General features: G+C 43.3%; 1 protein-coding gene across 4 annotated transcripts in view; it reads right to left on the bottom strand.

Annotated features, from left to right (window-relative positions):
• Nucleotides 1-23,568, bottom strand: part of LOC106571850 (dedicator of cytokinesis protein 3) — a 111,609-nt gene that overhangs the window by 5,356 nt on the left and 82,685 nt on the right. Inside the window, exons 36-73 of one of the 4 annotated variants that reach the window (XM_014145341.2) lie at nt 21,601-21,689; nt 20,627-20,752; nt 16,189-16,313; nt 14,106-14,268; nt 13,862-13,968; nt 13,586-13,757; nt 13,345-13,442; nt 13,117-13,200; nt 12,883-12,983; nt 12,562-12,643; nt 12,179-12,349; nt 11,870-11,935; nt 11,444-11,636; nt 11,073-11,200; nt 10,334-10,480; nt 10,116-10,214; nt 9,919-10,013; nt 9,671-9,746; nt 9,202-9,302; nt 8,997-9,055; nt 8,741-8,889; nt 8,482-8,567; nt 8,330-8,356; nt 8,096-8,191; nt 7,909-7,969; nt 7,694-7,787; nt 7,409-7,557; nt 6,980-7,066; nt 6,562-6,666; nt 6,329-6,470; nt 6,082-6,248; nt 5,881-5,967; nt 1,259-1,438; nt 1,029-1,112; nt 814-930; nt 586-707; nt 360-498; nt 191-272 (exon numbers count right to left, since the gene is read on the bottom strand). In XM_014145341.2, coding sequence (XP_014000816.2) covers nt 191-272; nt 360-498; nt 586-707; nt 814-930; nt 1,029-1,112; nt 1,259-1,438; nt 5,881-5,967; nt 6,082-6,248; nt 6,329-6,470; nt 6,562-6,666; nt 6,980-7,066; nt 7,409-7,557; nt 7,694-7,787; nt 7,909-7,969; nt 8,096-8,191; nt 8,330-8,356; nt 8,482-8,567; nt 8,741-8,889; nt 8,997-9,055; nt 9,202-9,302; nt 9,671-9,746; nt 9,919-10,013; nt 10,116-10,214; nt 10,334-10,480; nt 11,073-11,200; nt 11,444-11,636; nt 11,870-11,935; nt 12,179-12,349; nt 12,562-12,643; nt 12,883-12,983; nt 13,117-13,200; nt 13,345-13,442; nt 13,586-13,757; nt 13,862-13,968; nt 14,106-14,268; nt 16,189-16,313; nt 20,627-20,752; nt 21,601-21,689 — 4,256 coding nt within the window. The remainder of the gene's footprint in view (nt 1-190; nt 273-359; nt 499-585; nt 708-813; nt 931-1,028; nt 1,113-1,258; nt 1,439-5,880; nt 5,968-6,081; nt 6,249-6,328; nt 6,471-6,561; nt 6,667-6,979; nt 7,067-7,408; nt 7,558-7,693; nt 7,788-7,908; nt 7,970-8,095; nt 8,192-8,329; nt 8,357-8,481; nt 8,568-8,740; nt 8,890-8,996; nt 9,056-9,201; nt 9,303-9,670; nt 9,747-9,918; nt 10,014-10,115; nt 10,215-10,333; nt 10,481-11,072; nt 11,201-11,443; nt 11,637-11,869; nt 11,936-12,178; nt 12,350-12,561; nt 12,644-12,882; nt 12,984-13,116; nt 13,201-13,344; nt 13,443-13,585; nt 13,758-13,861; nt 13,969-14,105; nt 14,269-16,188; nt 16,314-20,626; nt 20,753-21,600; nt 21,690-23,568) is intronic. The other 3 variants (XM_045695913.1, XR_001321018.2, XR_006759220.1) reach the window with 3 other exon arrangements.

Genomic DNA, 23,568 nt, shown 5'->3' with positions numbered 1-23,568 from the left:
GCTGTAATGTCTTCACTTTTATTCTACAATGTAGAAAATATTAAAAATAAAGAAAAACCCTTGAATGAGTAGGTGTGTCCAAACTTTTGACTGGTACTGTACATTGTTGAGAATGTTAAATGTACAACTGGCCAAGAACATGATGATGATGAGTTGGAGGTATTTATTGCCTGGTGCAGGTGACACTCACCTCTGGCACTAGATGGGGCAGAGTTAATAACCTGGGAGGAGGTGGACCGAATGGAGCTCAGACTGGAGGAGGAGGGGCTTGGCTGGAAAATAATATATCTGTTCATTCACATATCTTCAAAACATACAAAACCTGCGTGTGTTTGTGTGTGTGTATTCATTCCACCCACCTCCATGTGAGCCGTGTCCTCAGGGTGCTCTCCCAATAGGCCGTCTGTCAGGATGACCAGGTTTCCTCCCGCCTCGCAGGAGGTGTGAGAAGAGAGGGAGGAGGACAACTGACGGATAGAACCCTGCAGGTTCATAGGGCTGCAGAGAGAGAATAATATTCTAATCTCACAGATTACTGCAACATCTCTTTTTTCCAAGTTAAATCCTGTACAATATGTGACTGACCTGTGTCTGTGAATCAGACGGACACTTTCTGGGCTCATGTGGCTGTGAGTGGTCTTGATGCCTCTGGGATTGTTGACTCCAGTGCAGGCTGCTGGCAACCCCTGCTGGACCACATATAAACACTGCTCTGAATAATCACTGACTGCACACACACACACACACACACACACACACACACACCCCAACTCATTAGGACACACAAACAGAAGAGTATGTAGAACCACTCACCTGATGTAAACCAGTCCTCATCATGTGGAACTGATCTATCAGCTTTTTGTGCAGGGGACGCATTTCTGGGTGCACCAACTTCTCATGGACAGCCAGCCCCACTCCAAGGATGTGAACCTGTGACAATGAAACAACACGTAGGAAAGATATAGTTTCTGTCTTCTATACCCATATACACTGTGTGGACCACTGACGAGTTAAGAGCTTTGTCTGACCTGTTCCTGCATCAAGTCTTTGAGCTGAGTGATCTTCTCTGTGTCCTCTGCGTGGCTGTTCATATAGTCCTTTTCAAAGAACGCCTGTGGAGGAGGAATATAGGATATGAATGCGTTACAAGACATGGCAGATAACAATATATGTTCTGGAAGAAAAGGACCAAAGTATCCATTCAAATCCACCGACCGACCCACCCACCCCCATCTCCCTCCCTTCCTTCCCTTAGTACCTCCTGGTATCTGGCAATGCCCCCATTGACGGCAGCGTCTATGACCCCGTTGAGCAGCATGCTGAGGGGGTTAATGTTGCCTTGGTGCTGTCTGTGCTGGTACTGGCTAATCAGGGTCCGCAGCTCCTGGGTCTTATTCTCCACCACGTAGATGGCATTCTCCAGAGGGCTCACCTCCAACTGCACACACACACACACACATACAGTGCCTTCGGAAAGTATTCAGAGCCCTTCACTTTTTCCACATTGTTAAGTTACAGCCTTATTCTAAAATGTATTAAATAAAACATTTTCCTCATCAATCTACGCACAATACCGCATAATGACAAAGCGAAAACAGGTTAAATTTTTTTGCAAATGTATTAAAAATGAAAAACAGAAATACCTTATTTACATAACTATTCAGACCCTTCGCAACGAGACTCGAAATTGAGCTCAGGTGCATCCAGTTTCCGTTGATAATCCTTGAGGAATTGTCTGTAGAACTCCGGGACAGGATTGTGTTGAGGCACAGATCTGGGGAAGGGTAACAAAAAATGTCTGCAGCATCGAAGGTGCCCAAGAACACAGTGGCCTCCATCATTCTTAAATGGAAGAAGTAGGGAACCACCAATACTCTTCCTAAAGCTGGCATCCCGGCCAAACTGAGCAATCAGGGGAGAAGGGCCTTGGTCAGGAAGGTGAACAAGAACCCGATGGTCACTCTGACAGAGCTCCAGAGTTCCTCTGTGGAGATGGGAGAACATTCCAGAAGGACAACCATCTCTGCAGCACTCCACCAATCAGGTCTTTATGGTAGAGTGGCCAGATGGAAGCCACTCTTCAGTAAAAGGCACGACAGCCTGCTAGGAGTTTTCCAAAAGGCACCTAAAGGACTCAGACAATGAAAAACAACATTCTCTGGTTGGCCTGAATGCCAAGCATCACGTCTGGAGGAAACCTGGCACCATATCTACGATGAAGCATGGTGGTGGCAGCATCATGCTGTGGGGATGTTTTTCAGCGGCAGGGACTGGAAAATTAGTCAGGATCAAGGGAAAGATGAACGGAGCAAAGTACAGAGAGATCCTTGCTGAAAACCTGCTCCAGAGTGCTCAGGACCTCAGACTGGGGCGAAGGTTTATCTTCCAATAGGACAACAACCCTAAGCACACAGCCAAGACAACACAGGAGTTGCTTTGGGACAAGTCTCTAAATGTCCTTGAGTGGCCCAGCCAGAGCCCAGACTTGAAACTCTTCAAACGTCTCTGGAGAGACCTGAAAATAGCTGTGGAGCAACATTCTCTCCATCCAACCTGACAGAGCTTGAGAGGATCTGCAGAGAAGAAAGGGAGAAACTACCCAAATACAGGTGAGTCAAGCTTGTGGCAACATACCCAAGAAGACTCGAGTCTGTAATCGCTGCCAAAGGTGCTTCAACAAAGTACTGAGTAAAGGGTCTGAATACTTATGTGATATGTTTTATAATTTTGCAAAAATGTCTAAAAACCTGTTTTTGCTTTGTCATTATGGGGTATTTTGTGTAGATTGATGAGGATTAAAAACAATTTAATACATCTTAGAATAAGGCTGTAAATCAGAATTTGTTCTTAACTGACTTGCCTAGTTAAATAAAGGTTAAATACAAATTATGGGGGTTCTGTGTTGAGAAGCTTGGTGAGTTGGTTACATTTGGATAGAGATTTAGAGTGAAGAGTGATAGTTGAGCATTTTTAGAATATTATTCAATTCAAATTAGTTTCTAGGAGGAGGTAGATTTGATGTAGTATTCTTGGTTTTCAAACTTTATTTTTGTGTGGAGTTAGCATGGCAAATTGAAATAAATTGCACTAACTTTAGTAGCCAGTGCTAATGTTAGCCTAGCTACCTGAGTGCAGTTTTCTCCACCAGAATGGCTAGATAACGCAAACAACAATATAGTCGATTTTTGTGTCATTGCCCACATCAGATTCAAGCTTCTTGGAAAAAGCTGCATCGATCATGTAAATGGACAAACGTCTGCGTATTCAAACTGTACGACACAATGAGAAGTTAAGAAGAAACAGGATCACAAGCAGTTTAAGAGTTGGCTTTTACTTAGGGGCACGATGGGAAGGAACGTTCAGCTAACTGAGCTATAAGGAGCTTGCAGAGGTAATTTTTTATTTAACCTTTAACTAGTCAAGTCAGTTAAGAACAAATTCTGATTTACAATGACAGCCTACTTGTAAAGCACCCCCCAGCCAAACCTTCGCCTAACACGGAAGAAGCTGGGCCAATTGTGCGCAGTCCTATGGGTCTCCCGATCATGGCCGGTTGTGATACAGCCCGGGATCGAACCCAGATCTATAGTGACACCTCTAGCACTGAGAAGCAGTGCCTTAGACCGATTGCCACTCGGGAGGGCCAAGTTATGATGCTTTACTTGCTGAGCATATGGGAGTTTCTACTGTCTTCTCCGGGATGTCAAAATCAATTCAGAATGATTTGACTGCTTCCATTGCATCATCCATTAATAGTAAGGCACTGCATCTCAGTGCTTTACTCGCAGGTGGGGCAGAGCCCCAATTGTTTTGAGCCCCATCTGTTTAGCTAAAAAAATATTTGAATAATACTTTTTTGCATGTTATTTCGGCATTAATACATGTTACATATCGGTTTGCAAACAAAATTGATTGAGTTAATAAATCTGCATACAAACATGGTCTCTTTTTTGCTTTCTTGAGTAAGGCAGCTCCAAATTGTTGGTGTTTCAGCTTAGCTCAGTGCTCTCTGTGGTGGAGGCGCAGCCAGCATAAAATACAGAGCGTAGGGGTTGGTAATCTTCTCTAGTTGCGGCGTGATTGGCTCAGCGTTCTGTCACTCATGGTGACACTACGTCACCGCAAAATCTACAGGGAGAGCTAGAAAGTTCAAGCCCCCTTGGGTGTTGCCATAGAGTTTCATTAGAAGTGCCCATCCAAGAAAGGTAATTAGCCACAGATAAAATGACGTCAAATCATATTATATCTACCGTAGCTTTGATTGGACAGATCATGTCAACATCATACTTTCAAAAATCTTAGCTTTCAAGCTAGACAAGCAGTCATCATGAATCACGTCTACAATGTACTGGCAAATCATTTTCAATCTTTTCAATCAAATTATAGATCAAACATATAGGTGCTCATCGGCCATTGGACATAAACATTACACAACAAGTTGGAAATCGCAAATTACACAATGAGTGGTTTGGAAGGAATCAGCGGCTAACTGCAGGCGTTGCAAAGCAATCACTATTTTGCTTCCCCTGCCTGCAATTTGGTGAAGAGGGTGTGTGGTCCAAGTCTGGGTTTAAGGGTCTCTTTTCCAAGCTTAAAAGGATAAACATTCACACGCAACACCATGTGCCAGAAAAGGTTGAATACATAGGCCATGCTGTCAATCCAGCATGACTTCTGCCACAACTGGGTCTCTGAAAAAACAAGCTCCGACTGAGAAAAGACCTCCAACTCAGAATTCCAAGTCGGGAACTTGGGCCTCTTTCTATAGCTCTGACCTGAAGATCACTGACCTTATGATTCAACCTTTATTTTTTTGAGCTCCTTGTTGTCTTGAAAGAACCATAAATCCAGAGAATGCCAGACTTTGATGACAAAGTTTCCTGACAAAATTTGCCCACAAGGACCACCGCGCCACCTTCCTGTTCAAATGAGCACAGCACAACAGTGAGTCCAAAAATGTATTGTATGCTGCTGCATAAATGATGTAATATGCCAGGGAGAAAGTAAATGATGTAATATGCCAGGGAGAAAGCAAAGAAAGTAATGCTAAGTATATGTTGATTTTGACTTGAGATGTTTCTAAGTAGACCCATGTGGGACATATGTATTACCAGATAAGGAAAAACACCAGGCCCCAGTGGGAAAGAATTGCCCCACCAGTCTGCTCGCAGTTGTCCGTTATAGTCAGGTATGTGGATGATCAGGGCTTGATTCATCCACTGACACATTCATTGTTTCCTCTCCAAGCATTGTGAGCAAACCTGTCAATGTTCTCTCATTACTGTACAAACACTATCACATTATTACACATGTAAATGATTTTACTCCTTGCTTGGACTAACTCATTCTTAGCTCTATTGTCTGATTGTGTTGTGTGTTGTGTTATTGTTATTGTTTTTTGTCTTCCCTAGTCAAGTCCTGTCATCAGTGGAAGAGCTGAGCTCTTCAACACCATCCATCCATGATGAGCCTGTTCTGCACTGAAGGACAACCTGCACTGAAGTTGAGCCTCTGAACACCTCAACTCATGCCTCATACCCTCATTCAATCACTGCTCTGATCCCTTCCCAACACTGTAAGTAGCCCTCTCATTCACATTCCCCATAATATTGTACTATAAATGTCTTTAGTTCAAAATAATTAGTCTGACGATTTTTGAAACACACTTTGTCGACTCCGTGCGGTCCGCCCCTATACCGTGGGTCTCCCATCCTCCTCAATTTTTTTTAAGTCACCAGCCTCCACTGGTGTACGCGACCAATAAACTTAGATTTTGATTTGACACAAATTATGCACTCGCTTGCATCATCACCCTGAGGCGTCTGTCACAGTGTGAGATGACAGTTTGTGATAACAGTTTGTGATGCCAGTGCTCCTCACCAGTTCTCTCCTCTCCACCTCAGCCCAGCGGGAGATGCCAGGAAGAGGACGAGACAGAATCAGGGTGGTTCTCTCGATCCACAGGCTCTGAAGACACACACACAAAACACCGAGTCACCTTCTGTATAGTAATTATACACAGCTTGTATCAACTGACAATTTCAGTTACATTCTATTCTAATTCCTTCCACACACACATACCCTGAACTCATTCTCCCTGTCCTTGGGTCCCTTGTGGAAGGGTCTGTCATAGTGAAAGCGAGTGACATTGTTGATGCGGTAGAAGCTCTTGATCCTCTCAGGTACGCGCTCCAGCTGAGGCACGTCAGTGATGTCTGACACTGGGGTAACCGCATAGATCTGCAGGTCTGAGGCCAGGCGTTAAGGAAAACACAGCCAAATATACTGACAGACACAACACACAACACATTGACCATGGTTAGGATACACTGAACATCACTTTGTAGGAGGGCGTCATCTGGTTGGTTGGGGTGCTGCATGGCAATGGCATGTGGGAATTCTCCTAGCATCCTTTGCTGAAAGTCCTCCAGCCGTTCATAGTTATAGCCCCGGCACACAAACTCCTTATTCTGGAGAGAGAAGGGTTGTCATCCAACTGATACGTAAAACCAATTGAATATCATTTAAATAAAAGATTGTGCGTGTGTGTGTTCATCTCACCCTGAGGAAAAATGGAAACTTCCTGCCATAGAAGCCCATCCTAAAGAACTCTGGTTCAATCCTCTGCTGTTCTATGATGTTGTCATAGTACGCAGCCTCCATTTTCTATAAAATACAAAAATACTTGATTCAACTCTAAGAGAGCATCTTCAGCTTTTATCAGCAACACACATCAATGAGGTTCCCTTGATCATAGGGGTCATAATGTTTTTGGTATTTCGTCAGTCTATTGCAATGTGAATAAATGTCCACATTGTGAGGACATTAAAGAATTAATATTCAATTCCATTCCTTTCTACTTACTTTCCATCTTCATGATGATGAGTAGTCACTGGGGGATAAAGTAATGGCTGTGAGAGAGCGAGAGAGAGAGAAAGCGCGAGGAGGCATACAGTACTGGGTTGTCAGACAGACTCACCCGTATCCAGCTCAGGCTCTGGTAGTCATATAAGGTTTCATACTGGAAAGCCAGTTCCCGGCAGAGTGATATTCCATATTCCCAACACTGGAAAGAGATAAAGAGACTGAGATCTCTCACATATGGAATCTCTCAATACATGTTTACAATATCCTGTCTATGGAACATCATTCTCAGGAGGATTTGAAGGGGAAAATGTTGGATTTCCAGAATTAAACAGCCATCAACGACATCATGAACATAGAGAAGTCTTTTGACTTGAGATTCTGACTTGAGATGTTTTCTAAGTAGACCCATGTGGAACTTATGTAAAATAATATGTTTGATTTGAGTATCTCACATGAAATACTACCCAAAGTGACTGGACATAGCCTGACTTGCATTCCCCTTGTTGTTTAACTTAGCTTGACTTGATTTAGCTTGGCTTGCCTTTCCCTTGTTAAAGTAGTGGAGCACTTTGCGGCTGAGGCCCTCTTTGCGTTGCCACTCGCTCTGTGTGGGATAGTGGAGGAACTCTCTGAGGGGTCGGTCCTCCCAGTGCAGCAGCTCCCAGTACAGCAGCAAGGTAAATGCTGCCTCTGGTGGTGGGGAGGACACAAAGGTCACCATGATTAACCGTCATTGACTTTACATGGTAGTCCTGACTGTCACAGGGTTCTAATACTATACAGTGTGAGCACGCTGAAAAGTGTTATATACATCCCAACCAGTTACCTGTGTAGTCCTCTGCATGCAGGTGCAGGTCACACAGCTTGTGGATGTAGCGGATGTACATGTCCTCCTTGTTGATCTCTGACTTGTAGAAGTTCTGGGGAGGACAGACAAATGGAAGCAACACACCACTACATGGATATACTGTAGCACACGCGGGTATTATTATCTGGCCTAACTGAGGTACAGTAAAGGTTAAAACATATAAAATGCCTCACCATGAGGTTGGAAGAACCACCTATTTTCTTGTTCTCCATCTCATCTCCTTTCATACAGTCCCTAAAAGCAGAGCAGGTTTGTAATGTCCTATCTCGACAGTACATCCCTTTATCAATAGTCAGTCAATGTTAGGATATTAACATGTTGTTTATAATCTGTAATCCAATCGATCAGTAGTAATAATACCTGTAGTCTAGCAAGCGCTCCATCAGTCTCGTGACGGAGGTAACAAACGAAATGCCTGTCTCTCTCCATGTTTCCTGCTCAATTTTTTCCAGTAGGCTAAAGACAGAGACAGACAAGCTCTATGTTACTGGTGCACATTAACATTGGACATGGAACTGTAAGCACTGATATGTTTGAAAGGACCATGATAGTGGTAGAGCTAAGGCTTGGGCTGTTGAGAAACTGATAACTTACCTGGGGTAAGGCCCAAACAACTGGGTCCTGAATGACACAGCAGAAAAAGACCCAAGAGAAGTCAGAAGCATAGAAAATGACAGTAGTACAGCACACTCAAGCAACAATTTGGCATTGAGTATGAATAGAAGACTGAGGTTGTTGGTGCTTACAGCAGGCCGAAGAGCTCTCTGTGATTGCCGTCCCCTTTCCCATCAGCCACCATACTCTCCAGCTTGTCCATCAACTCTGCTTCCACCTACACAACACAGAGGTTAGTGTATAAGCAATCAATGACCACAACATTTTCCTACACACTTCTAGCAGTGAAATCATAGCTCCATAACATAGATATGATATTGGGTGATAACCTGTAGTAATACAAGCCCTACAAAGGATGAGTGGTGTGACGCAGCTGGGGACAGTACTGACCAGCTTAAAGTTGCCGTTCTTCCTCTGCTCCCAGTCCATCATGTCATGGAAGATGGGGATCATGATATTCCGAACTTCGCTCTGAGGCACCAGCGTCACTCCCAGGAATGGACCCATCATTCCAGGGATAAAGTGGGGCTTATTCTCACCTGGAGCACACAGAGAGGGCACAATACAGATGTTATAAACACACATGACATTATCCTTGAAGGCTAGAATGACAAGACAGTTGTATATGAATGTAGTGTTATCTTACCAAGCTTCTGCCACATGCTGAAGAGCTCATAGGCCATCATCACCCTCATATCTCCATACCTGCAGAGAAGGTACATGGGGAGAATGTAGAGAATACTAGCTACTGAGTGACCACACGTAGATAGATGTGGGAAATATGTCTTTAAACTATATATTTCCTGAGTGTTTGAGGATATAATTGATGGACATTGAACAGAGGTCCTTACTTGTCCAGGACTTTCTTCCTCTTGGCCTGGGTCAGGGGCTCCAACTGCAGACTGGGCTGGTTGATGTACAGGACCGTCAGGCTGAAGAAGGAATTCCACACCTGGTACAGAGAACACACACATACAAACATCAACTTGTATTTTGATTCCAATAAAGTTATATCTACTGTATACACCTTTTTATTGGCCCCTTAGTTCACCATCAGGTTTTGCATTTCCGTAGTTTCCCTCTAGGCATAAATCCAGGTTGGACAAAATCAGCCACATTGGACTGGAGACAGATCAGAGAATAACAGCATACTGTAGTTAAACCATGTACAGAAAAAAAAGACAGTCCTTCGTAAACAGAGAAAGACAAGGATAGAACAGCAGGTTCGGGGTTGACTTCTCCGGGATATTGAAGGCTCTCGTTTACTTGCTTACTGCTCTTGTTCAACATGACACTTCTCGTTTCTCTACAGAGGCACACCTTGAAGTCAAAATCCGCCTCTGAGAAGTTCTTGTGTAACGCTGGAGACAGGTACTGTGTTGTCGCCACAATGACACTGCAGAAGGAGACAGCAAAAAGTTATGATAAAAATAGATGATGCAACAGCTACACTAATGTCACATGCGATCAGAGTCAGGAGAGTGTCATCTCATGGTTGGATATGTTCCCTTATCTCATATAGGAGGCAATATGAAGGCAGAATTATAGGTCATCTGAGTCAGACTTACTGACTGGTCAGTAGCCTCATGACACTCCAGTCTCGGGGGAAGATGGTGAGCTTCATCAGGTTCCGGAACACGCAGAAGATCTTCAACAGGAACTCCTGGAAGACAATAAATTAGCTGGTGTTGGGTACATGATCATCTACATATTATAGCTCAACCCCAAGTTCCTCTGTCAGACAGACTGACACAGCAGCACTCACCTTGAGTTCCTCTTTGCTGTGGAAGTTGTTGAGCAGGTGGTGGAAGTGGATCTCTGTCATCTGTCTGAGTAGAGACAGCAGAGTGGACACATACTCCCCCTGGACAGGCAGAAACCCACCCATTGAGAGGTTACACGCATTACAAAATATATACAGTATCTGTTCCATGTAGTGAATAAAGATCCAGCCAGACAGTGTAGGAGAGGAGAATCGCTGACCGTGATCTCAGCGGTGCACTGGGGACAGCGCTGCCCCCTAGCTGTCTCCAGAGACTGAGACTTGGACATGATGGACAACAGAGTCTGGAGCAGAACATCCAACAGGCTCTCCACCATCATCTCTACCTCCTCCTGCACAGAAGACTCCTAGGAAGAGAGGGAGAGAGAAACAGAGAGAGAAACAGAGATGGTCATGGAGGAGACAGGTGAAGACAGAGATGGAAGGGGAGACAAAATAGGGGGAGCGATGAGCAGTGGCAGAGGTAGAGAAGGGGAAGAAGAGAGACGGAATTTAATTAATACATTTGCATAAGCTGCTTGACAGACCATTTTAAAGATAAATTCATCCCTCAACATGAAGTGCCCTACATAATAATGCCTTGACAATAATGTCTAAACAATGACATGGTGTTATGCTTGCCTTAACAAGCCTTGACAGTGTATAACGTTTTACCAACTACTCAGTCGTCTCATATTTAATTCCATTTGAAACAGGAAATGTGAAAAAATGTTTAGCTAGGATTACTAGGTACAGGAGATGTACTAGTAACCAGTTATGGTACCAGCTTTGGTACAGAAAAGTAGCCGCTAACCACTGATACAGGGTCAGATATAATTTAATCCCCCTAATGATTATGATTAGGCCTGGGGGTAGTGTAATCTGATCCATGATCTGTAGTTAAGGGCATATTCTTCAAACCCTTACAGCTACAATAGATTCAGTGGTGATGTGATGTACCATAGAGCTGGTCTTGATGATGGAGAAGATGCTGGTGAGGATTCCTGAGCAGATCAGCAGCTCCCTCTGCTGGCGCAGGTGCAGGTGGATGTGATGCAGGACCACCGGCAGCAAGATACTTCGAGACTCTGAGAGGGGGAGAGAGAAGGAAGGAGAGGGGGAGAGAGTGGGAAGGGGTATGGAGAGCGAGTGAGATGGGGAAAAAGTGAAGGATCAAATGTAGAAAGATATTTAACCAGCTTTAACCCTTGACTTTTAGATTTTTTGTCCTGACAAAGACCCAGTTACACCATCTATCAAATTCCCACTTTGGGAGCATCAAAGTGTTCACAGACTCATTTTGTATAAGTTAAGTTGTCCTGTAGTCTTACCAGGGAAGAAGAAGAGCCTGCTCTCGACGGTGCGGGCGATGGACTGCAGTTTGACCACATCCATAGACTGGCCGATGTCCACCGTACTGGGCATGCTCCCTAATGTGCCCCGGACGTACTCAGCCACCTCCTGCACTGTGAACATCTGCAGCAGCTCATCAAAAATGTCTGGGAAACTGTTCAACAACGCCGCCTGACAGGGTCAAGTAGAAGAGAGAAGAAGGGAGTGAGAGGGAGATAGAGGAACCGACAGACAGACAGAGGGAGACAGAGCGACAAAGAGAGAAGCGCAGAGAGAGAGGAGCAGGTCTTTAGATCATTCATATTGATCCATTCTATAAATGACACTATGCCATCGGTAAGATAGTTATAGTAACATCCATACAGGGCACTGGGTCACCAACACAAGGTGGCACTGTGACTTACTGAGACAGGAGAGACCCCTGGAGCATGACTACCATAGAAAGGCATGCAGTTGATCACACCCCTAAACTGTCCAAGAGCAAGCCAAGGATGGGACAACAGTAAAAGGAGGGATCAGAGCAAAAATAAAATTATACAAATGACAAATGCATTACATGCAAGCAAGAGATAGAAGACTAGTCAAAATGCACTGATTTGTCTATGTAGAAGAGGAGGACAATACCCAAAGTCAAGAACTATAACATTACGGCATTCTGGCATAAAGACGATCTACATTATATACAGACAGACAGGAAGTTTTGATGTTCTGACCTGTGTGAAGACGAGGGTCTCAGAGCTGCGGCTGTCCAGACTCAACACAAAGCGGATGGACTGGAAAAGCTCCTGGATGCTGGCTCTGAACTGGTCCTCCTCCATACCACAGGTCGCCCGCGAGTACAGGATCCGAGACTGGACAATGAACTTAAACAGGTACTCCAGAGCCTGCAGGGTGGACAGAGGACGGAACAAGATACAATTACCTGTAAAATACCATTATCTTTATATTATGTGTTCTGTTGTGTTATGTCATGTCATATTTCCTTTCATCTATAGGCGTGAAGTCTAAATGTTGCATGTTTGGTAAAGAAAAGCATGTTGGGAGTGTCTAACAGTGTTTGTCCAGACCTCCTCTCATGTCCTGATGTGAGCTTTACCTTCATGGCCTCTTGGATGTGATCCTGTCTGACAACCTCAGCAGAGCGGTCCATGTACCATTTCAGACAGCGGATTAGCTCTCTACAAGAACACAGAGTAAAGTGTGTAAAACATGGGGGATCCCATGGCCATATAAGACAAAGAAAATGCACATTAGCGTCATACTATATTTCTGTATTATTGCAGAGAGCAAGACAAATCTTGTATAATACGTTATGAGCAAAACAAAAACTGCTATGGTTTCCACTCAGCAACATGATACTGACATCAAGACCTCTCAAACAACAGAAGCAGTTTTAATGGTATACGTGGCACATTACTTGTAGGCCAGAGCTCCTGCAAAGTGGTTCTGTATGTAGGCCTCCATAACAGGCCGGAAGTGGTAGAAACGACTGTCCCTGAGAAGGTTGATGATAAACACCTGAGGGCAAAAAGACAGACAGAGAGGAAAACAAAAGATAGGTTTTAGACATAATGGAGAAAATTAGATTATGATGTAGTCACACACATGCAGGCATTCCATTCCATTGAATGATCTCTCCATCTTGACCTACCAATGACTGGAAAACCAATGGTCCGTATTTATCTGTGTTGTCATCCAGGAGACAAAACAGTGTATCCAGGACATCTCGTAGGAACTGCAGGAGAGAGGAGCCAGCTCAATCATTTCATCATCATAGTTCCCCAAAAATATGTCTAGTCACAGATCTGTTAGTGTTTGGCCAAACAGTCGAGAGGGGGTTTTCCTAGATGTATGTATTGATTGACTAAAAGAGTGTTGCCTTGACAATCTCCTCTCCATTGATGTGGCGTAGTCTGCCCAGGATGTCCAACACCCTGTCAGTGTGGGCTTTCCAGTTCAGTAGGGCCAGGAGGTCCACTGGAAACAGAGAAGAATAGAATAGAATAGAATAGACAGAAATAAATGTAAAGCTCTGGCTAAAGACGGAGGCTAGGACAGTCAAAGCTCTGTTATAGAGCTGTGTGAGTGTGGTGAGATGCAGTGTAGTGAGTTGGCTGTACCGTTCTGGGTGAGCTTGGTGGAGCAAAGCTGTGTGGAGACCCAGAAGGTCTCCTTGGGGTTCCTCTGGAAGGGCAGGGTAGAGGGCAGGTTGAGGCAGCTGTTGAAGTCCTCCTTACAGCAGGGCATGCTCAGGTACAGGCCCTGGTTACTGAATGTCGCATTCTCATCACACTGGGGAACAGAGGCACAACATAGACATGTGTTAGATAGAAATGACAGAATAATGTAGAATAGCTGCTATATGCAAACATTGGTGCATGTCTGTGTGACCCCACCTTATAGACATAGAGCTCATGGCTCTCGTCTGATAGCGTGGTCCCATCCTCTCTCATCAGAGGAGTGAAGGAAAAACCAAACAGCTTCTTCTCCCCTTTGTCTTTAGCTGAGGAGAGACACAAAGGCATTACCGTATAGTTTATACCATCTACACACCATAGACAATACCATACACAATTCTGTATTGCTATCAAGTTCATAACAATAATATTTTGTAAGTCATGTCTAGAGCTGTTGACCTACTGGAGCAGTGTCTAAACTCGAAGCGCAGGTGTGATCCTCTGAAGCGGTCTATGGGGATGGGTAGTTTGATCATCTCACTCCAGCGAGGGCTGTTATTGTGGTAGAGGACAAAGGACCGGTGCTCACTTGTGTTTGGCTCCCCACTACCCAGACTGATACAGTCCTGATGGTGGGAACAGAGAAAGGACAGGTACTCTTAATTTGATCACTCTTTTGTGGCAGAAAATGTTCCTGCGTATCAGCAACTTTAAATGAGCCCTGTGATTTAGATGCAGTATGTTCACTGATTTAGATAGGGTCTCTTTCACACCATGCAGGGGCAGTCAAGTAATTCAGACCAGTGCCAGCTGTCAATTGTATCCAAAATGCAGCCATACAGTACACTACACCTAAACTAAAGCCTGTCAAAACGAAATCACACACACAGGCCTATAATACCAGATGTAAAGAAAATATGAAATTGAAAAAAGTGAAGCAGCCTATGGAATGGAGTGCGACTGACCGAAAAAAAATTAAAAACAGACCATGATATTATAGATCTACAGTATACCCTGAGTGTACAAAACATTATGAACACCTTCCTAATATTAAGTTGCACCCCCTTTTTCCCTCAGAACATGAACAATTTTTTGGGGCATGGACTCTACAAGGTGACATCGCCAGCGAAGAGCCCGGATCTCAATCCCATTGACCACGTCTTGGACCTGTTGGATTGGAGGGTGAGGGCTAGGGCCATTCCCCCCAGAAATGTCCGGGAACTTGCAGGTGCCTTGGTGGAAGAGTGAGGTAACATCTCACAGCAAGAAAAAGACAAATCTGGTGCAGTCCATGAGGAGGAGATGCACTGCAGTACTTAATGCAGCTGGTGGCCACACCAGATACTGACTGTTACTTTTCATTTTGACCCCACCTTGTTCAGGGATACACTATTCAACATGTTAGTCACATGTCTATGGAACTTATTCAGTTTATGTCTCAGGTGTTGAATCTTGTCATGTTCATACAAATATTTACACATGTTAAGTTTGCTGAAAATAAACACAGTTGACAGTGAGAGGACGTTTCTTTTTCCCCCCTGAGTTTACAATGAGTGAGAAAGTTACAGGCACACAAATATCATATCATACCCCCCCAAAAAAATGTCTTGGGGGTATGATATTTGTGCGTCTAACTTTCTCATTCATTATTATTCACGGTTCATTCAGGACTATCTGTAGTCATAATAGCATCCACATGAATGTATAAGTGTTTAGAAAAATACTCTATTCTTATTTATAATAAAAGCGACTCCAAAATGACACAATACTTTATTTACCAATTATTTATATTGGGCACAAAACAATCTGAAACACAACCAAAACAAACAGCAAAGGAATCCAACAAATGTGTATATTCACAAGTTTGATGTGGTCATTGTGTGCTATGAATATGGGACCAAATACTTACATTTGTACTACTTTAATACACATAAGTGAATTGGTCCCAATACTTTTGGTCCCCTAAAATGGCTGGACAATATATTAAAAGGTGCTGTAATTTCGAAACAATTCACCCAATATGGATGAAAATATCCCAAAAATAAAGCTGACAGTCAGCACTTTAATAGTCATCGTATCATTTCAAATCCAAAGTGCTGGAGTACAAGAGCCAAAACAACAAAAAATGTGTCCCAATACTTTTGGAGCTCACTTTATGACCATTTATTATAATCCACATAAGAATTCACATGAGATGTGCTGTATTGGCGCCCAGTGGACCTGCAGTTAAGGCTCAATAGAATTTGGACATAGCAATTGTCTGTCAGTCATTCAGCACGCTGTGTTTTAGGTACCACCCGCTGTAGGTGCCTGACTGCTGCCATTTTTGTTGCGGTTCCACATGAAAAATCAGTGTGCACTCTGTACGCAAATTATATTCAGAGGTGCTAAGTACTCTTGACCAGCAAACACTATTGGTGTGTCTGAGCCCTAAGGTACAATGTTGGTACGGTAGTGCATTGTATACAAACACTGCTTCCAGCTGTCCCCTGGAGGCGATTCTACATATTTCTTCAGATTATCAATTCCTCATGCTGTAGAATTACCTTGAGTGTGTCCCCATCAGCGTAAAGCACATAGATGGTGACCTCAATGTTTTTCTGGACACTCTTGCCCCCCCTCTCAAAGTCCCCACGCTCCAGGGTCAGATACAGGTCATTACGAGTGTCACCTAGGATACGGACACAGTCAAACCATGACGTTAGGCACTAACACAGTGTTCAGTTTTAGACTATTCTCTCAGGCCTTCCCAGATACAATGTCACTACAGTTCAGAGGAATATACCTTCCAAGCCTAGTACAAAACCTGTCCCCCATGTGCTGCGAATGGAAGTTTCATGAGCACGGAATTGTTTGTTTACCTATAATTATACTCTGTTTTTGTCTTCTTCTATAATTTACCTGAGCCCCAAGTGATCCTGGGGTAGCACAGCTGAGTGTGAACATTATGAACAAGGATGCAGCGATGACACCAAACATTATTGTTCTTGTCAACAACAAAAAAATTGCCCTCCTGAGCTGTAATGTACACACTAGCTTATAACTGTCTCAGCAACCCTTGTGAGGTCAGTGCTTAATGGAAAATATATAAATGACTACAGTAAAAGAAGATATTGCAGTTATTTATAAAATCAGATTACTGTTATTTACAGTACCAGTCAAAAGTCGACACCTACTCATTCAAGGGTTTTTCTTTATTTTTACTATTTTCTACATTGTAGAATAATAGTGACGACATCAAAACTATGAAATAACGTGGAATCATGTAGTAACCAAAAAAGTGTTAAATAAATGAAATATATTTTAGAATCTTCAGTAGCCACCCTTTGCCTTGATGACAGCTTTGCACACTCTTGGCATTCTCTCAACCGGTTAAAAAATATGGTTATAAAATCTATTTTGATTTGTTTAACACTTTTTGGGTTATAACTATTTCTTCACTACTATTATTCTACAACGTAGAAAATAGTAAATATAAAGAAAAGCCCTTGAATGAGTAGGTGTGTCCAAACTTTTGACTAGTACTGTGTGTGTGTGTGTGTGTGTGTGTGTGTGTGTGTGTGTGTGTGTATACACTGTAGTATTAATCTCAATTGAGGCCTAGAAGAGGGATGCCGAATGATGAAACAAGTTGAAATAATCATGTGAGAGAAATGCACACACCTCACAAACGCGCACACACACAACTTACTTTATGGTCCTTTACTCCTTTATTCTTTGAAGACCTCAGTTATTTGTTTACAAATGGTCATGGTTTTAGCCTCTGACCAAAATGTTGTCAGAAGTATAGAACAACTGCCTACATTCTCCCCAGTACAGACCTAACTGAAATGTGTTTATTTCAAGTGAAACATCTGGTTGTGAGCATTTTGGTGTCTGGTGTCCAACTGTCTGTCCAACTGTGTCTGTCCAACTGGTGTCCTTCTGAACATCTGGTTCGCTCACCTAATTATTCACTTCCCTTGAACGAAACACTAGCCATAGTTTCTGGAACCCCTCCCTACTTCCTACCCCGGTCGTCACTACTTACGACAGCCGAAAAGTCATAAACCCCGCCTATTTCTACAATTTATCATCTTAAAATCAGATGTTAAACCTAACCACAGCCTTACCCATCACTGCTAACCATAACTGTAAATTAAGACTAAAAAGCACATTTTTGTTTTCATACATTTTTACGATATAGCCAATTTTGACTTTGTGGCTAGATGATGTTAGGGATACCCAGTTTGCATGTGATGGCCCTGCTGAACACCTGGTTCTGTCATCCTACCCCCTACTCCCTAGGCCCTTACACCCTATCCCCTACTTCAGGGTTCCCCAACTACTGGCCCGTGGGTGATTTTATTTGCCTTCCCTGCCAGTTTTCTGAGCCCAAAAAAACATTACTATTGGACAATAATTTTTTGACATAAAAAACTGTAAAAACACCAGCAAATCAGCTCCAAGTCATTTTAATTTTGGAAATCTTTTCCAAAGTATTCCCGTGCATATAGTTGAAGTCGGAAGTTTACATACACCTTAGCTAAATACATTTAAACTCAGTTTTTCACAATTCCTGATATTTATTCTGAGTAAAAATTCCCTGTCATAGGTCAGTTAGGATCACCACTTTATTTTAAGAATGTGAAATGTCATAGTAGAGAGAATGATTTATTTCAGCTTTTATTTCTTTCATCACATTCCCAATGGGTCAGAAGTTTACAAACACTCAATTAGTATTTGGTGGCATTGTCTTTAAATTGTTTAACCTGGGTCAAACGTTTTGGGTAGCCTTCCACAAGCTTCCCACAATAAATTGGGTGAATTTTGGCCCATTCCTCCTGACAGAGCTGGTGTAACTGAGTCAGGTGTGTAGGCCTCCTTGCTTACACACGCTTTTTCAGTTCTGCCCACAAATTTGCTATAGGATTGAGGTCGGAGCTTTGTGATGGCTACTCCAATACCTTGACTTTGTTGTCCTTAAGCCATTTTGCCACAACTTCGGAAGTATGCTCGGGGTCATTGTCCATTTGGAAGCTTTAACTTCCTGACTGATGTCTTGAGATGTTTCTTCAATATATCCACATAATCTTCTTCCTCATGATGCCATCCATTTTGTGAAGTGCACCAGTCCCTCCTGCAGCAAAGCACCCCAACACATTATGCTGCCACCCCCGTGCTTCAGGGTTGGGATGGTGTTCTTCGGCTTGCAAGCCTCCACCTTTTTCCTCCAAACATAACGATGGTCATTATGGCCCAAAAAAAAACAATTTTTGTTCAGACAAGAGGACATTTCTCCAAAAAGTACGATCTTTGTCCCATATGCAGTTGCAAACCGTAGGTCTGTCTTTATGGCAGTTTTGGAGCAGTGGCTTCTTCCATGCTGAGCTGCCTTTCAGGTTATGTCGATATAGGACTCGTTTTACTGTGGATATAGATACTTTTGTATCTGTTTCCTCCAGCATCTTCACAAGGTCCTTTGCTGTTGTTCTGGGATTGATTTGCACTTTTCGCACCAAAGTACGTTAATCTCTAGGAGACAGAACGCGTCTCCTTCCTGAGAGGTGTGACAGCTGCGTGGTCCCATGGTGTTTATACTTGCGTACTTGTCACGTCCTGACCATAGAAATATGTTATTTTCTATGGTAGAGTAGGTCAGGGCATGACAGGTTTTTTCTTCTTCTATGTTTTCTATTTCTATGTTTAGGTTCTAGTTTTGTATTTCTATGTTGGGGTTTTGTTTGGGATGATCTCCAATTAGAGGCAGCTGGTCCTCGTTTGTCTCTAATTGGAGATCATACTTAAGTAGGGGTTTTTCCACCTGGGTTTTGTGGGTGATTAATTTTGAGTTGTGTATGTGTTCATCTCTGTGTCACTTTTCTTTTTTTTCCCCCATTCAGTGTATTTATGTATTGCATAGTTTCACAGTATAAATAAAATGTGGAACGACACACACGCTGCACTTTGGTCCTCTTCTCCTTTTGACAACCGTGACAGTACTATTGTTTGTACAGATGAACATGGCACCTTCAGGCGTTTGGAAATTGCTCCCAAAGATGAACCAGACTTGTGGAGGTCTACAATTGTTTTTCTGAGGTCTTGGCTGATTTCTTTTGATTTTCCCATGATGTCAAGCAAAGAGGCACTGAGTTTCAAGGTAGGCCTTGAAATACATCCAAAGGTACACCTTCTATTGATTCAAATGATGTCAATTAGCAAATCAGCTTTAAAGCCATGACATTTTCTGGAATTTTCCAAGCTGTTTAAAAGGCACTGTCAATTTAGTGTATGTAAACTTCTGACCCATTGGAATTGTGATAGATTATTTCACTTATAATTAACTGTCTGTTAACAATTGTTAGAAAAATGACTTGTGTCATACACAAAGTAAATGTCCTAACCGACTTGTCAAAACTATAGTTTGTTATCAAGAAATTTGTGGAGTGGTTGAAAAACGAGTTTTAATCACTCCAACCTAAGTGTATGTAAACTTCCTATTTCAACCGTATGTGATCAAATCAAAGTTATTTGTCACATGCTTTGTAGACAACAGGTGTTGACTAAGAGTGAAATGCTTACGGGTCATTTTCCAACAATGCAGAGTTAAAGATAAGTAACAAAATAAAATTGATCGTATACACATTTTTAAATGATTCTGTTTTAGTCCAATATTATATCTGTTTGGGCTTTTTGCGGTCAATTTGCAGTCTTCAAATTATTTGTCAATATTTTCCGGCCCACTGATCATCCACTCAAGAACAAATCGCACCATGACTGAATCTAGTTAATGATCCCTGCCCTACTCCCTACCTGGCATGATGACATCAGAGAAGCCCAGTTTGTGTGTAATGGCCAGGGCCCTGCTGAACATAGCTGGGTTCTATCATTCTACCCCCTACCCTTCACCTGGCATGATGACATCAGAGAAGCCCAGTTTGTGTGTAATGGCCAGGGCCCTGCTGAACATGGCCGGGTTCTATCATTCTACCCCCTACCCTTCACCTGGCATGATGACATCAGAGAAGCCCAGTTTGCGCATGATGGCCAGGGACCTGCTGAACACAGCCTGGTTCTCCCTCCTGATCTGATCCAGCTCCCCCCGCAGCAGCTGTAGAGAGATGATGAGGCCTGGGGAGGGGGAGGGAGGGAGGGAAGGAGGGAGCACGCCAGCAAAAGAGGATGATAGAGGGAGGAGAAGGAAAAGGGAGAGAAAGAAGAGAGAATGAAAGAGAGAAAGAGGGTGAGGGAAGAAAAGAGGGGTATTTAAGGGATGTTAATCAGAGTGCGGGGGAGGTAGAGACAGGAACATGGATGGCGAGATGGGAGAGAGCAAGGAATAGGAGAGAAAAAAAGTGGTTGGTGGCATTAGGAATAGAAAAACAGAGAAGGGTTTTGGAGCAAGACAAGATGACTGAATTCAGTAACTCACATTATGCTGCAGAAATATACCAGCGAGAGATGCAGAAAAAAACACTGAGAGACATAAAGATGTTTGTAGTAGAGACATTCTATCAGTCAAACTAAAATGTAAGTTTGTTTGAACTGACATATCTAACCACCGATAATACAGTATATCCTCTATCTCCTGTACATATGCAGTTAAACATCAATAATAACAGCCCTTTCCTTCAGGTTAACCTTAATGCTGATTGTCACGGTCATGGTGATCAATACTCAATCTTCGAGGACAGACAGCGCCCGTAACGTATGCATCTCATAACACATGTCTAAAACCTTCTTCACACCTTACCTTCTTTCTTTCTTAGTAATTCACACCCTTTAACAACATACAATGTCCTAGAATTCCATTTCAATTTAGTCAATTTAGGAGATTGTCATTTAAATTCAAGAATTGAAAACAGCCATTTATCTTCGATGAGGATGACTCATTTCCAATTTTTACTTCCTGAATTGACTGAATTGAAATGGAACTGACCCCACAGATGTACAGTCCTGAATGATGTCATCATATGTACCATAGTTGGTGCTAGGAGCTGAGTACTTGGTACTGGACTTGCGGATGATGTTCTCGTGGATCTGAAACCACTCGTTCTCATTATTACATCTGGAGAAAAAGAGAAGATGGAGAGAAGCATTAACGACACACACACACACACACACATTAGAGGGGGACAGATGGAGAGATTTGGATGGTTGCCGGGGGACTAACTGAACAGCATGTCCCAGAAGCGTTTTCCTCCTGGACAAAAGCTACCAGCTGGGGGACACGCTATCAAGCAGCATATTACCCCAAACTCACAGGCCACTAAGCTGAGCTGACAGCAAGTTCTCTCCTCTCCACTATGAGAGGAGGCCCAAGGGCCCCTGGGAGAGGCATGGGGGGAAACGCACATGCTGGAGCCTTATCGGAGCGGACAGTTTAGGAGGCAGCTCTGTGCTCACAACGCTGCTTGCTTTTTCTGAGGAGACATGTGCAAAGGGCTAATTATAATCATCATCATAAAAATAGTTCATTTTATAATGCACAATTTCTTTAGTGTACAGTATCAAGCCTTTTCAAGGCGAGATACACTATATACACAAAGGTATATGGACACCCCCTCAAATTAGTGGATTCAGCTATTTCAGGCCACACCCGTTGCTGACAGGTGTATAAAATTGAGCACACAGCCATGCGATCTTCATAGAGAAACATTGGCAGTAGATTGGCCTTACTGAAGAGCTCAGTGACTTTCAACATGGTACCGTCATAGGATACCACCTTCCCAACAAGTCAGTTCGTCAAATTTCTGCCCTGCTAGAGCTGCCCAGTCAAATGTAAGTGCTGTTATGTGAAGTGGAAACGTCTAGGAGCAATAACAGCTCTACCGCGAAGTGGTAGACCACACAAGCTCACAGAACGGGACCACCTAGTGCTGAAGCGCGCATTGCGTAAAAATCATCTGTCCTCGGTTGCAACATACACCACCGAGTTCCAAACTGCCACTGGAAGCAACGTCAGAACAAGAACTGTTCGTCGGGAGCTTCACGAAATGGATTTCCGTGGCCGAGCAGCCGCACACAAGCCTAAGATCCCCATGCGCAATGCCAAGCGTTTGTTGGAGTGGTGTAAAGCTCGCCACCATTGGACTCTGGAGCAGTGGAAACGCGTTCTCTAGAGTGATGAATCATGCTTCACCATCTGACAGTCCGACGGACGAATCTGGGTTTGGCGGATGCCAGGAGAACACTACCTGCCCCAATGCATAGTGCCAACTGCAAAGTTTGATGAAGGAGGAATAATGGTCTGGGGCTGTTTTTCATGGTTCGGGCCCCTTAGTTGCAGTGAAGGGAAATCTTAACGCTACAATGACATTGTAGATGATTCTGTGCTTCCAACTTTGTGGCAACAGTTTGGGGAAGGCCCTTTCCTGTTTCAGCATGACAATGCCCCCGTGCACAAAGTGAGGACCATACAGAAATTGTATGTCGAGATTGGTGTGGAATAACTTGACTGGCCTGCACAGAACCTTGACCTCAACCCAATCAACACCTTTGGGATGAATTGGAACGCCGACTGCGAGCCAGGTATAATCGCCCAACATCAATGACCGACCTCACTAATGCTCGTGACTGAACGGAAGCAAGTCCCCGCAGCAAAGTTCCAACATCTAGTGGAAAGAAGAGTGTAGGCTGTTATAGCAGCAAAGGGGGGACCAACTCCATATTTATGCCCATGATTTTGGAATGAGATGTTTGACGAGCAGGTGTCCACATACATTTGGCCCTGTAGTGTATGTGGGGAAAAGGGCATTTAAAAGAGCATCAGTGCCACAGTAGAAATCAGTAGTGTCGGGCTAGGCCACATCCAAAATACATGATGAATACATGATGACAGAGGTGGAGGAAGAAAGGAGGAGGATAGGAGGACATACAGTAAGAGATGTGCTATAGCTATCTGTTGAGTCACTGAGTCAGAATGCTTCGTTCGGTGTTATTTTCCC

This window comes from Salmo salar, chromosome ssa15, assembly GCF_905237065.1.
Source record: "Salmo salar chromosome ssa15, Ssal_v3.1, whole genome shotgun sequence".
Classification (NCBI taxonomy): Eukaryota; Metazoa; Chordata; class Actinopteri; order Salmoniformes; family Salmonidae; genus Salmo; species Salmo salar.
This window is presented reverse-complemented; position numbering and strand designations above follow the sequence as displayed.